Source organism: Harpegnathos saltator, unplaced genomic scaffold (assembly GCF_003227715.2).
Source record: "Harpegnathos saltator strain DR-91 unplaced genomic scaffold, Hsal_v8.6 scaffold611, whole genome shotgun sequence".
In the NCBI taxonomy this organism is placed as follows: Eukaryota; Metazoa; Arthropoda; class Insecta; order Hymenoptera; family Formicidae; genus Harpegnathos; species Harpegnathos saltator.
In genome coordinates, this window is record NW_020230440.1 from 31,127 (window position 1) to 45,684 (window position 14,558).

General features: G+C 48.3%; 1 protein-coding gene across 2 annotated transcripts in view; it reads left to right on the forward strand.

Annotated features, from left to right (window-relative positions):
• Nucleotides 1-1,017: 1,017 nt before the first annotated feature.
• uif (sushi, von Willebrand factor type A, EGF and pentraxin domain-containing protein uif) overlaps nt 1,018-14,558 on the forward strand; it is a 31,536-nt gene continuing 17,995 nt past the window's right edge. The window contains exons 1-3 of one of the 2 annotated variants that reach the window (XM_025304491.1): nt 1,018-1,475; nt 5,384-5,523; nt 12,792-12,868. In XM_025304491.1, the coding sequence (XP_025160276.1) occupies nt 12,797-12,868 (72 nt within the window). In that variant the 5' untranslated portion in view covers nt 1,018-1,475; nt 5,384-5,523; nt 12,792-12,796. The remainder of the gene's footprint in view (nt 1,476-5,383; nt 5,524-12,791; nt 12,869-14,558) is intronic. The other variant, XM_025304490.1, reaches the window with a different exon arrangement.

Sequence of the window (14,558 nt, forward strand, 5' to 3'; positions counted from 1 at the left end):
TACCTCCTTACGAATGCGGTATTAGAATCGCAGAGAGAGAGAGAGAGAGAGAGAGAGAGAGAGAGAGGGGGGGGAGAGAGAGAGAGAGAGAGGGGAGAGAGAGAGAGAGAGGGGAGAGAGAGAGAGGGGGGGGAGAGGGGGGGAGAGAGAGAGAAAACATCCACCAGGCTAAGATATTGTCCTTCAACGTGAGGCCATGCGTATATAGACGAACCGGTTTGAAACTGGGATACTAAATATTTTCGAGTAGAATGGCATGCGAGTGTCGTGAGCGATATATTTTACAGAATGCACATATATATTCAGTATCAGAAAAGTAGTTTTATTAAATTCTTGCGGAATTCCCATTCGCGATATGCAGATGCGATGTAAATCATAGACGTGATCAATCTTTCGAAATTCTGCGTCTGGGACGATGAAGTTAAAATTGATGTGTTTACTCGCGATGGAAATTGGATCGCTCAGAAATGGATATCGCATCATCGAGAAGAGAACGTTTGGACTCGAAAAGACACTTTTGTCGCGACTCCATGGCGACGCCGCCACATCAAAGTCTACGAGAGAATTTATTGGGCGTGTTCGCTCACGCGCGATCTTACGAGAACTTGCGTTCTCCTCAGTCGCGGTCGTTCTGACGTCATTTTGCAGCAATCTGGCCACCACGTGACAGGTATTTAAATGTACCGTATAGCTACCCCGTGTCGCGACAGACCCGCGACAAACGACACGCGGGGTTTCTGCTCGGCCTTCTTCGACGCGTTGCGACGGCGTTCGAGTCGGTCTCTCCTCCACCTTTTCCGCGCCTACGTTCACGGCTGTCTCCTCTTCGCTCGCGCTCTCTCTCTCTCTCTCTCTCTCTCTCTCTCTCTCTCTCTCTCTCTCTCTCTCTCTCTCTCTCTCTCTCTCTCTCTCTCTCTCTCTCTCTTTCTCTCGCTCTCGCTCTCGCTCTCGCTCTCGCTCTCCCTCTTCCTCTCTCTCTTTCTCTACTTCACCGCCCTGCCTTGGTAGAGTAGAGGGAGAGAAGAAGGTGCTCTTTTTCCTCAGGTAATACGCGCCTGCCGTTCACCTGGGCAGAAAGAGAGAGAGTCGCGTTCTTCAGTCTCGTAGCGGCGGGCCGGAGGGAAGGAACTCCGTGACCCTGAGGACGATTCTCGGATTTTTTCTTCGTTTCCTTCTCGTTCCGTTCTCTTCCTCGGACGCGTCTCACGCCGCGATTCCGCCGCAATTATTCAACGCGATACTACGGCGGCGGCGCCTATCTTCTCCCTCGCGTTCTCTTTCGCGTCGTCCCCTTTCGCGTCCGTTCGTTCGAACGTTCGTATCGTAATCAGCCAGTTATTTGCCGGTGTTTCGTTTCGTTGTGGTGAAGTGAAATTATCATCGACGCGGATTGTGTCGGGCGCTGAGATCACCTCAGCGGTGTACATGTACTCCTGGACACCAGGATCGCGCTGTAGAACGTAGGAGAAACGAACGTAAGTCTGTCGAGCGTCGGCTTCGGTGATTTCGCGCGGCGTGAATAACGCGCCTTTCTTCGTGCAGGCGCCGAGTAGCGGACACTTACGTCCGCGAAACAATTCAGACTCGATCGGGCACGAGGCCGAATTCGATCGGTTTACTTTCCTCACATCTGGTGGAAGGTGACATTGTTTCGGCGAAGATGTTTCCTTGCGCTCGCAATTCATCCCTATTTAATGCGTACACGCCTGTAACATACGCACACATTGCGCAAAGCACCTTGTGGCGCGCATATGCACGCTATTGCACGTGTAGAAATCTTTTTCTACGCTGCACTGCGAAGGAGATGTTGAAAATTGACGTTGAGTCACGTACTCACTACGATTCTGCACTCTCGCGATTCTCTTGAAACGCCAGAAACGCCAGAGATCGGTCGGTCGGTCGGTCAGTCGGTCGGTCGGTCGGTCGATGACTCGTTTTCAATTAGGGAGAATCGACGCGAAACAAATCCAAGCTCTCAGACAAAGTTATTTCGCGCCAAAGCTATTTCGCAATTGCGCAATTCAAACGGATGGTCAATAGTGCGTGCACTGGCGGAACACCGGAATGACTGTTATTGATCAGATTGCGTCTCGATTAGCAAAAAAAGAAAAAAAGAAGAAAAAAGGAAAGAAAAAGAAAGTTTGCGATGCGTTTGATACGCGTTTGATCCTCGTTGTTAACAGTAAAATGTTAAGTACCGTGATGTGATCGTGGAGGAAGCACGTCGGAATTACTGCCAATTTAATTTAAGCAGTCACCTCCCACTAACCATATAAGATTCGTCATAGGATAAGGAATAATTCCGCTTCGAAGAATCTCTTTCTGTATGGCTGCATCGCTTCGCACACGCATTTCGTAATTTATGTGTGTGTGTGTGTGTGTGTGTGTGTGCATATACACATACAAAACGTGTACAATCAATTTCTTTCGCGTTCATGTAATCGAAAGTATCGGGTTTGCGAGTACGCGTTGCAAACGTGCAAATTACTCGAAAATTTCTATCTTATAGAAATAGCCGTGATTCCTGGTCCTCTGTATGTACGTATGTATGTATGTATGTATGTATGTAATGTTCTTCACTTTTCTCGATACATTGAACATGCTTTTCCCGTCGATTGCGCTTGGCCTCGCTCGCGCTGCATCTCTCCATGCATTTTTCTTCTCACATGGCACGACAAACGTTCGTCGGCTCAACGAAGCGGCTCCACGCAGCGAATTCGTCATTCAAGCGGTCGTCATAAAGCGGCGTAGGAAGCAACGTGCACACGAGTGTGGAGGAGAGAAAGTTTTTCTCGCGCTCCATCGTTTCACGTTCGTAAGACGTTAACGTGGGGATATCGAGAGGAACGAGATTACGAGCCGCGTGCATATTTCCTTCGAGCGGTTCTTGGCGAGAAGAATTTAAAAAACGGGTCACGGTTCGTCGACCCGGAGCAAAAAGGGAGAAGCGGGAATCACTAGACTCCTCTTCTCTGCACCTCTTTAGCTTCCCCATAGCTTCCTCGCCAGTTTGTCGGATCGCTGTTCGTCGTAAATTCCAATTCCATCCGCTTGAATTGTATTAACAAACAAACTAAGCGATTTACGAAGTAAGAAAGGCGCGATATTGTAGCGCAAAAAAGGCTTTGTGCACAGCGTGTGCAGCGGCGTAACCGGCGTATCGCGATGATGTCCATGTGTCGTTAGTAGAAGTCATCATCGAAGTCATCGAACTCCTTTTGGATTTTTAACTCTTGTTACTCGCGGAATAACATGCAATAAGGCTTGGTGTTATGGTGGTTGTACGGCGTTGTGAATAGTGAATAGGTTAGATTGTTTTGCGTCAACCGTGTGGCTCGTCGTTGTTCTCTAGAAGGCTGCGGGTTTTTCGTTCGATCATGTCAGCAAAATTTCGTATATTTTGTCGGATGTGAAATAAGAGATATCACTGACTCGTATATTTTGTATATTTTGAATGTATACGTTACAAACGTGTCGGAGCAAAGCTCACACACGATGCAGCGGGCACGATCATCTAAGGTTTTTTCCATCGAAGGTTAGTATCTTCGGTACGATGACCGGCGGAAAATACAGACCGCGCTACGTAGCTCTCAGCTTGCGGATAGGTGGATAGGGATAGGTAGTAGTAGTAGGTAGGTAGGTAGGTAGGTAGGTAGGTAGGTAGGTAGGTAGGTAGGTAGGTAGGTAGGTAGGTAGGTAGGTAGGTAGGTAGGTAGGTAGGTAGGTAGGTAGGTAGGTAGGTAGATATATAGGTAGGTGGATGAGGCAGGTACACTGTACAGCGGACTGTATAGTGGAGTACTGAGACACGTAGCTAGATAAGTAGGATCTATCCCGCATCTACCGCGCATATTAAGGGCATTATTAAGGACATTCATTCGACCGTTCGATCCGTTGGATTATTCAAGTTATTGTGAAAATATAATACCTACTTGTATAGTTGTGCAAGTTGAAATTCGTCCCGAATCTCATTCGAATCTCACGCCGGATCCGTGCTCCGCTCTGAATCATCCGAATTATCACATATAGGATATATTATATTTGTCACGACGTGTCCAAGTCCATCATCTCACCAGCGAGAATATTCAATTGACGATACCACGATAGAACGATAGTAGCGATCAAATTCTCGCTTGCTCGCCTCGTTCGACTCCGTGACTTAACGACAGATTTACCGAAGCCATGACGCTACTTGGCCAGAGTACCGTTACCTGCCGACGGCTAGAGTATATCATCGCCGTGAGAAATTCCAATCGCGTAACAGACTTCGGTATGACCGAATGGAAGCTTGCACGACTGCCATCACGTGAGTCATGACAGGACCAATCGTAACGCGCGCCGCTATTGCGTTCATTCTTTGTTCTTTTATTTTTTTCCTCTTCCTCTCTCTCTCTCTCTTCTTTTCTCTTTTCGCTACTATATTATTATACGAAAAATTGCACTGTCGGAATGCGTCGAGAATGAATGAAGCTGGATTCGATGAAACCAGAGACACGCATTTCATACACATAATGAAGTATACGCATTATGCATGTGTATATATATATATATATATATATACATATAATGCATGTATATATTTAATTTCATGTATCCAAACACACACACACACACAAACTGCTCAAATTCAGTCAAGTTTAACGATTGTTAAACGCACTGTTGTACCTCGTCGTTGCTTCAACGGTTTAAAGGTGCACGGTTGCAGCTTTACCTTTACACCCGTCAGCTTTGCACGATCGCAGCTTCCTCGGCTTGCGATAATAATTGCGCGACCGGATTGCGTCTCGCGGGCAGCATTTTTCGCGTTGTCAGAAACGGCCGCGCGCGCGGCATTACCGAGCCGCGCTGCAACTGCACGACCACGCCCCGAAAGAGCCGCGAGTATGAGTATGACTCCGCGCCATAATATGAGCTTGTACCAGCAGCAACAACGACAACAGCAACAGTAACGCTTGGCATCCGCGACCGCGCCGCGCCGCGCCTCTCATTTTCATCGCATCTGGCTTGCATCGCGCGCGACCGTGTTGCACGTGGCTGCGGTGCGGCGCGGCGCGGCGCGGCGCGGCGCGGCGCGGCGCGGAGCCGGCTGTGCTCCCGCGGCCCGCCGCCTGCCGGTCGACGAACTGCGAGCTGCGAGCGATGTGAAACGACATCGGTGCGTCGCAGGTCGTCGTGGGTCGTAATGTAAATGTCATCGCCGACGAAAACACGGCGCACTTTCATCTGCCCATTTTCTCCCGGGAAATGTTGCTCTGTCGGTTTGAGCTCGGTCGGTTTGAGCTTTTGTAAACACATGACTGTAAAACAGTTCATCAAATGTGCCCAAAGTGACCAAATGATTATTGCTTGCGAAATTGATGAATATCCGTCATTTTCTTTGCAGCTTTCTGGCGCGGTTCTGGGCGCCAAATCTGGAAACGACTCTGGTCACATCATCGTGCCATCGCATCGTGCGAATCGCGCTTCCTCGACATTGGCTCAAAACTCGCGTGACATCGCCCCGTTTATCGGCTTACTTTATCGGTCAGTTGATTGTGAGAATTGCGTAGGATAACGAACGAACGAACGAACGAACGAATCTTCCTTCGGGTTAGTTGATCCCGCGGAAAGAGAAAAACGTCACGCGACGTGTCTAAAAGCTCGACCCTGAATTTTCGCCGGCTGTGCCACTTGAATGCATCCCGCATTCAAGAAACAAACGGTAAACCGAGCGAGCCCGCTGCAATACGCGAGGGCGATACGACAAAGTCATGCTCGCGAGAATGAGAATGACGGCCGTGGCTAATGACACACTCGCGCGTCCTTCGCAAAAATTGCAAGAGCAAAAAAGAGCAGACTGCCCGCGCAGACCCAAGGTGAACCCTCGTCAATCCATCATCAAGGTCAACGTGCAACGTGATCGCACGACGAAGTCATAGTGAATGTTACTTTGTCACAAATGTGATGTCACAGGGACATCACTCAAATCATGGTGACGTGTGAATATCGTTTTATCATTTATCAGCTTGTGACACTCGTTCACACATCGCTATGACTATTTCGATCGTGTGATCTTATTGTGTCGTATGGACATGGAAGTATACGGGAAATATTATATTACATACCAACTTGTATCTTACGCGAGCTCACGCTTACTCACAGTTACACACACACACACACACACACGCACACATTTGTGTTTGACCACAGATATTTGTTATAATGTTTGCTTGACTCGAATTTAGCGGTGGCCAAAGAGCGGTGGTCATACGAGAATAAGAGAATTTAAATGAGAAATCGAAAAAAAAGCGACAAACCCGGCATTCTTGCGATCTACATCAGCTGCGGGAACCGCGCGGTAGCCGCTGAGTGACTCGCTGGACCTAATGGTTCATACACTCGTGCATACAAACGACTTAACGGTAATTGGTCTGCGCGTACGAAGCGCAAGTGACAAGTGAACGAATAACCGGCAACGGCTGCCACGGCAAGACCCTCGACTCGATTTTCGAGAGAGACTTTTTTTTTTTATATACGTAATATCGATAAAGTCCGCGAGAGAGGTAGTACGTAAGTCGCGTTTCTTCTCGCTGCTAATCGGACGCCGCTAATCGGACGAACGGAACTCTTTCTTAATCTCTTTCTTACTCGGAAAATAGCCCAGGACTCGCAACGAAAGCTTGCACGAAAGAAAGAAAGAAAGAAAGAAAGAAAGAAAGAAAGAAAGAAAGAAAGAAAGAAAGAAAGAAAGAAAGAAACATGGAAACATCCAAGTCCTTTCAGGCGCAGGACAGATACAGGACAGATACAGGACAGGACAGGACAGGACATTGCTTTCGACTGTTGTTGACGCTCGGCTGCCCTCACCTGCTCGACGTAACCGTACCGACCGAGAGTAGCACAAAAATGGTTCGATTGTGTCTCATCACGCGGGATTTTTACGCGTCGACTCGAGTAAATGCGCCGTAGGTGTAGTAGCGTCATGTTGGAGAACATCAATTGAACATTAATGTTGAGTCCAAAGGAAGAAACGAAACTTGCCTTTTTGCATTCCCTTTCAGGACAGAGTGTTGTTGTATGCAAACGTTGTATGCAATGGCGAGGGAAGGAGTCGAGGGAGAGAGAAGGTCCATGCCGCGCGACCCTTCGAGCAAACGCGTCGAGTCTATTCTCGAGCTTCCTTCAGCGCGCGCTGAATTCCCACGAGAGAACCTGAAAAGTACACCCACGCTCAAGAATATAACGAAATGTTATATTCTCCGAGTTCCCACAGATCTTTCGTTACGAGGTTGAGGTTGAGGCTGAGGTTGTCTCTCGACCCGAGCTTGAGCTTCGACTCGACGGATTTATAAATATAACTAGCGGCGTTATTATTAATAACGCAAGGAAAGATGCCTGTGTCGTCAACGTCGGCGGGGAATGGTCGTCGAATGAGAATCCGCTTCGCGTGTTACCGTTACGCAAAAAGGGAAAAGGCGAAAATGCCAATTCTCTGAGGCTGAGGCGATGACAACCGGAAATTAGATCATGCCTTGTTACGCCGCGGCCGCAGACTCGAACGCATAGATAGTAGATTTGCCAATTCGTCCAAGACGCGTAGATATTACGCGATTACGGTAACACCGAGCCGTAATCAGGCCATGTTGTTCCATCCATTTCTGAGAAACGTGCAAACGACGGCATGCAAAATTCTCACCGTCGCGCATTTGTGCCGCGCACAGTCGGCCGACGTTATTAGGCTTTACGTAAAGCCTGAAAGTATCAACGTAATCAACGTAAACAATGAAGGAGTCTTTCCGCGATTCTTCAATTCTGTGTGTTGTGTCGCCATCTTCCTTTGCGCGCGCTTTAAACATATGCGCGCGTGTGTGTGTGTGTGTGTGTGTGTGTGTATAAAATAAATAATTTCTCTCCACCATCTTACATTTGCGCGTCGAAATTGCGAAATCGAGGATCGAGGAGATACTCGCGGCGCGGCGCGGCGCGACGTCGCGGCATATATAGCATAGTTGCGTTTCTTTTACATTACGTGTATTACAAACGACACGTGTGTACACTGTGTGTGTGTGTGTGTGTGTAACGTAATCTCGCCCGCCTCGATTATCGATCGTCGGCACGGATGTGTCCGCTGATGCCAGTGTGTCAAGACCGGATCGAGAAAGCCCGAACATACGGCCCGGACAATACGAAGCTCGTGATACTTTGCTCGTGATCGACCGTACCGTGAAGGTATATTTATTTATTTACCTCTACGTGGATTCACGGTCGTCTTTTTTGACTCGATAAATCTTCGTCGGCCAGAGCCGACCAGAGCTCGATCAGAGTCAAGTTCTCGACGGAGTAAAGTAAATTTGTGAATTCCAGTCACCACGTCGGACCACGGCGTCGGGCGTCGAAGCCCGTCGACGCGGGCTACCTTTGGGAAACAGGAGCAGGAAGTACACTCTCCGGCAAAACTCCGGCAAAAACTCACCCTGGAAACTAGACTGAATAACTAGCGTGCTCAGACAATAGAGACAGCACCGTGGAGTCGTCCGCCGAGCGTCTTCCTCCTCCTCCTCCTCCTCCTCCTCCTCCTCCTCCTCCTCCTCCTGAGATTTAACATCGCGACCAATCTTTGTGCTTCAATTTTCGACTTTACCGAGAGGATCGATCTCTAAAAAGAAAATTAAAATTTATCCTACAGAGTTTCGAGTTTTGTGTTTAATTTTTAATTCTACTGAATTTCTCAAGGCTCGTGGTAAGCGTGAGAACGGACACGATATGCGTAATATAGACACTTCCCCCCGGTCCCGAGTAGAGTAACAGTAATAACCCAGTGCGACGCGTGCTGGGTGCTCAGATACTGATAAAGAAATTAACGAAGAAGCGCGACTGTACATCCCCATGGGAACAAACGTGGAACCATATGTAACCCATATAGTTTTGCAGACAGCTTCTGCAAACGAAAGAAATAGCTGGATCGTAGAGCGCGTGACTTTTTTCTTTCCTCTTATCTCTCCTTTTACGCTCTTAAAATTTAATACCTCCTCTCGCGGAGGCAGGGTGTGTGTCCGCCGAGATATACCGCAGTTTCATAATTGTAATTTAAGAAAAGAAGAAATATGTCCGTGCAATCAAACTCGAAGGAGGAGGATACTTCTTTATCGCGGCTTATTGATAGATAACTGATAATTCCAACGTACGAGGCACAAAATAACCAGGATCTAGTTGGAAGGAAAGTATGTTTGCAGTGCTATCGTAATTATGGCGATGCAAACGCCTTTTCTACGCGGGAAGACCGTTATTCGGCATACTGCGCGCGAGAAGATGCATGAATTTGTCAGCATACAGCTGTGATACCCCGCACACACGCCGTGTGGTTTCGCCGCGTTTAAAAGCGCGTAGAAAATTGCACTTGCAACTGCACAACACTGTACACTGCGGTAACTGCAAATTTATTGCAGCTATAGGTATAGGTATAGGTATAGGTATAGGTGTAGGTATAGGTATAGGTATAGGTATAGGTGTAGGTAGGTAGGTAGGCGCAAAAGACTCTCTCTCTCTCTCTCTCTCTCTCTCTCCCTCTCTTCCTCATCGTCAGATTCTTCTCACTTGCAAAATGTTTTCTCGCTCGGATATTGGAAAACAAATGGAAACGATCCTTGACGTCGTCGGACCTTAGTCCGAAGTCAATATTGTTTGATTTTATTCACCAAAATTATTCACATTTTTGTTTAATGTCACTTTGAGTTTTATCTGACAAAACACTTTGGCGCGAATCGCGAGGAAATTCCCGTACCTTCACGCTCGACTACCGCTACCGCGAGTTTTGTTTGAGAAGTCGTTGCTCGCTTTTTACACGCACCGTTTCGTGCTGCTTAGCAGGAAACCCGAATACTTTCTAATACTGACCTACAGTCAGCCTGGAAATCCAGCATCCACGGATCTTTCCCTCTTGGGCCTTGGACCACGTAATCGCATACATGATTATCCGTCAAAATTGACTCAACCTTTTCCTTGCACATTCACTCACGTGGCGTTTGCAAGTTGTTACATATCTTAGGTTGACTTACACCTACGACAGTGTAAGGCAGGAAAATGGAAGAAGAGAAGCGTGTTTAGCGTGTTAACGCGTTGTTAAGCATTGCGTCTAACGACGATTAACATTACGGTCAACATATGCATCGTTGCAGTCAAAACGTATCTTCGTTCTTGGCGATAAGCGACATTTCTCGCACGTTTCTCGTTCAATTACACAATTGGAATTAGGTGATATATATATATATATATAGCGCGATTGCTCCACGATGTCGTCCAATTAATTACAATTAACCGACACAAAGTCTTTCTTCCGAGGGACTCGGATATCTTGAAAGATGAGCCCAAATAACCTAATTCCTTCCGATTATTTTCAACTAACCGCTCCCCCGCTTCGGTCGATGTATACACGTGTACGCGTATGTACGCTTTGACAGAGCGACGATATGTAAAGCACATTCCATATATTTTTCATGTGCGCAAAACGAGAAACATAAAGGAAATGTTTTTTTTTTTTTCTTAATCGGCGATTGATACGAGCCATCAGAAGCGAACACAGGTTGTACCCCTCTCTCTCTCTCTCTCTCTCTCTCTCTCTCTCTCTCTCTCTCTCTCTCTCTCTCTCTCTCTCCCTCTCTCTCTCTCTCTCTCTCTCTCTCTCTCTCTCTCCTTCGACCATACTGTCGACCACGAATATTTTCCAGAGTAGTTCGAAGGACGTCGCTGCGCGGCGCGGCGTCGGTGTGTATCGGTGGTCGCGATTCCATTTTACCGGTTTCGCATGTCGCAGGGACATGTCGTTGAGAGTCGGGGGGGGGGGGAACACACGCACAGGATGACGCGTACGCAGCCGCTTGCGTCGTTTCCTTCGTCGCTTCATAAATAGACGCACGCACGCACGCACTCTCGGGTCCAGTTGCGATGCGCGTGTGTGCTGTCTGGATTCCCTGATAAAACCGTTATAATCGCCGCGGATCGACTATCGAGAGGGGGGCATACCATGCTCGAGAGTTTAGCTCGCGGCAGGACCGACGCGATGAGGCCCGATGAGGCCCGATGAGGCCGAACCCGGTGGCCGACTTGAACGAACGAGTCAACCTTTCGGTGTCCTTTTGTTTGCACGCGTCACTCCTAACCTGCGTTTCCTTTCGTTTCGTTTCGTTGTGCAGTACATACCATACGTTGTGCAAGAGTAAAACAAGCGACAACGTATGTAGAACAAGAAAGACAAAAGAGAAAGAAGAGAGACAGAAACATGGGAGACGATCGAAATCGAAAAAGTAACAGCTTTATCGGCTCTCTGCCGTCATCCGCGGATTGATGACGACATTGGCGAAACGGCCAACTGCACTCGCGACTGCGTCCGCGCACGTCAGGACGCACAAGGAAGAGACTTCTTCTCTCGCGTGAGAGTTCCCACGGCGTAATGGGAAGCGCGACGCACATCTCCTCGCCGCAAATCTCCAAATCTCGGGGCCCAATTATCCCGCGTCGCGCTAATTGAACGCGAGTGCTCGCACACACACGGCGGCCGTTTGCTCCAGTTAAGCGTCTAATTGCACACCGCCGCGGGGACAGACAATGGCGCGTTGCGTAAAGCCGACTGGTATAACGGCGAACTCGAGCTCGTCATCAAGTGTAATAAACTTTCGCGACTCGTGCACGTATATATACGATCGCTTTCAGGCGGTTCCCACGAGTTTGCTCATCCGACAACGCTCATCGTTGCGTCACACACACACACACACACACACACACGTCACGACCACGTGCGATCGTTTGCGGCTTGGAAAACGCAACTGCCACTTAATTATTATTACATTATTATAGATAATAACACTCGAGGGACACATTCCGCGTTCCAGCTTGAACATGACAATTGATAAATTTTCTTTTTCTTTTAAAGCGATTGATTCGGTCAGCGATCGGTTTGCCGACAAGGTTTGAAAATAGGCGGGGGAGAAGGTTATATCGGAGAAATTGGAGTTACAGATCGACGTATACTGGCCAGAATCGGAAACTCGCTCTCTCTCTCTCTCTCTCTCTCTCTCTCTCTCTCTCTCTCTCTCTCGTCTGTAAAATTTCGACTTTCACAGTGAACACAAGAGGCAGCGCGTTTCATGCAAAAAGGAATGGGTGTGGTTGCGCTCTATGCTTACGATGTGAAAACATGCGAATGCACGGTGCAGAGCGTAACGTCGTCAATAATAATCTTGTGATGCCGAGCAAAGAGTTTATCTCGCCACTCGATTACGCGGCGCGAGGTATGCGACTGCTCTGTGGCACAATTCAGCCGCAGAAACCGTAAGGAATTTTATGGGAACCGGTGGTGGTGGTGGTGGTGGCGGTGGTGTATATTCAGCGCGTACAGAAACAGCGATACCTTCCGCATTCTCTCGCAATTATGACAAACGCTCGACGAATATGAAAAGAAAAGAAAAGGATAGATTATGGGACGAATAATCATTATGTGCGCGCGCGCACGCACAGTACACACACATGTATACAGTGTACACAGGCGGTGTACGCGCCTGTCCTATCCGTTCTGAATGTCTCTATGTCGCTAGGTTTGACGACAGAATATTGACGACAGAAGCGGTCAGTCACAAACGAGTCTCAGAGAGAAATTGACAAGTTTTGAGCAAACGGGTTACATGCCGTATCCGTTTTGCTATTATGACGTCGCGCGACGACATTGAGAGAACCGCGATCAATCACACATCAATTATCACACATCATCCGCGTGCGAGATTAATGCCACCGACTCATGTGGAATTTCTCATCTGTTGTAGGAAATATGCTGATAAGAGAATTGGCGGCCGTTTGGGTCGCCGTCCTCTTGTGCCATCTTCAGCTAACGGAGTCTCAGGTGAGCATCACGTAAGATTTGCCTAACGTCTCATCGTTAGGTTTTGTCTTTTCGCGTCTCGCTGGAAAGCCAGACAGGTCGCGCTCGCGCTTGCGGTCGCGTTTTTGCGTCGCTTTTGCGGCTCTTTACAAAATTCAAGAATTGGTCGCCGTTTCTTTGCTTTTTTGCGAGGCTTCATTATTTTCTCTTCATTATATATTTCACTCGGAAATGCTTTCTAACTCACGACAGACGACGCGTTAGTTGGCCAAACATTCGAGCATATCTGCTGAAAGTAATGTCGTTGACGAAGATGAAAACATCGCGGGGAGGGGGGAGGGGGACAAGCTCGAGCGCGGGATGAGTCCTTCCTCGGGAGAGATTCTCGGGAGTTTCAACCGCGCGCGTTATGAAGTAATTGTTATGTCGACGACGACGGCGGGGGTGGCGGTAGTGGCGGTAGTGGCGGCGGCGGCGACTCCATAGGAGTTACCGGTACCGGAGCTTGTTTCCACGAGATGTGGCATATGTGAGGTGAAAGTGAATTTCAACGTACAAGCGCGCCGAGTACTGCACAACCCGCACACAGTTACAACATTTTAACTACGGAATGTGGTAGTTGGAAAGTGCACAAGAGAGAGAGAGAGAGAGAGAGAGAGAGAGAGAGAATGTGACGAGAACGTAGCACAGAGACTAGCACTCGCAGCACGTATTGCGTATTCATACCCTCCTTGACACATGCAGTCCTCGCGAAGAGCGAAATTCGACGATATCGGTGTGTATGTGCTTCGAATTTTCCACGCCGTTCACTTTTCGACCACTTTTCGTTTTTCGCGTATAGATAATTGAAACCTAATTCTACACCTACGCTCGGACATTGGCTTTACCGCGGGCATCATTTACTGCTGCTCTCGCTCTCTTTCCCGATCCTTCTCGGTCTCGATCTCGATCGTGCAGTAAACTAATAAACGAGGAATCGTTTATCGCATGACATTGCACGACATCGTTGCAAACAAATGGGTTTAATGGAGCCGCGTAATCGCTGTAATAATCGCCGCAATTGCCGCAATCGCGAGTGCACCGCTTACGGGCCATTGCTCGATTCTCGAGCAAACTCACGCGCGCGAGAGACCTTCGTGTCCAGCTGGTGCGACTCGCACCTCTCGCAGGAATGTAGTCACCGTTATGTGTATCACTAATACACTACAAGCGTAGCATTGCAAAGCTACGCGTTGAAGTACAAAGAGGCGAATACGTGTTCGAGCCGTGCTCTTGCAGACACGCGGCCACCACATTGTGCGCGCGCGCTCTCTCTCTCTCTCTCTCTCTCTCTCTCTCTCTTGCGCGCGCGCGAGCAAGATGGACGCTCGAAGCAAAGATTGTCGGACAGATTGCGTTTTCACTTTCTCCTGTCGTATAACAATGCGTCAGTCCGAATCTAGTCGATTCTGGCATTCTGGCGCTGTGAAATCAGTACGTGCGCTCGTTCGTGGAGGAGGAGGAGGAGGAGGAGGAGAGGGGATTGAGAAGATTTTAATTTTTTAATAATAATCTTACCTTTTTTGAGACAAATATTGCGATTCGCGCTGCAGCTCGCCGCAGCTCCGCTGATCAAACCGATCAATCGATCAAACGAGGAAATGAGTCAATCGCGACGTTTCGCAATTAATTGACACGTCGTGTAGAGCTTCCCTTACGTGTTTTCTTATTT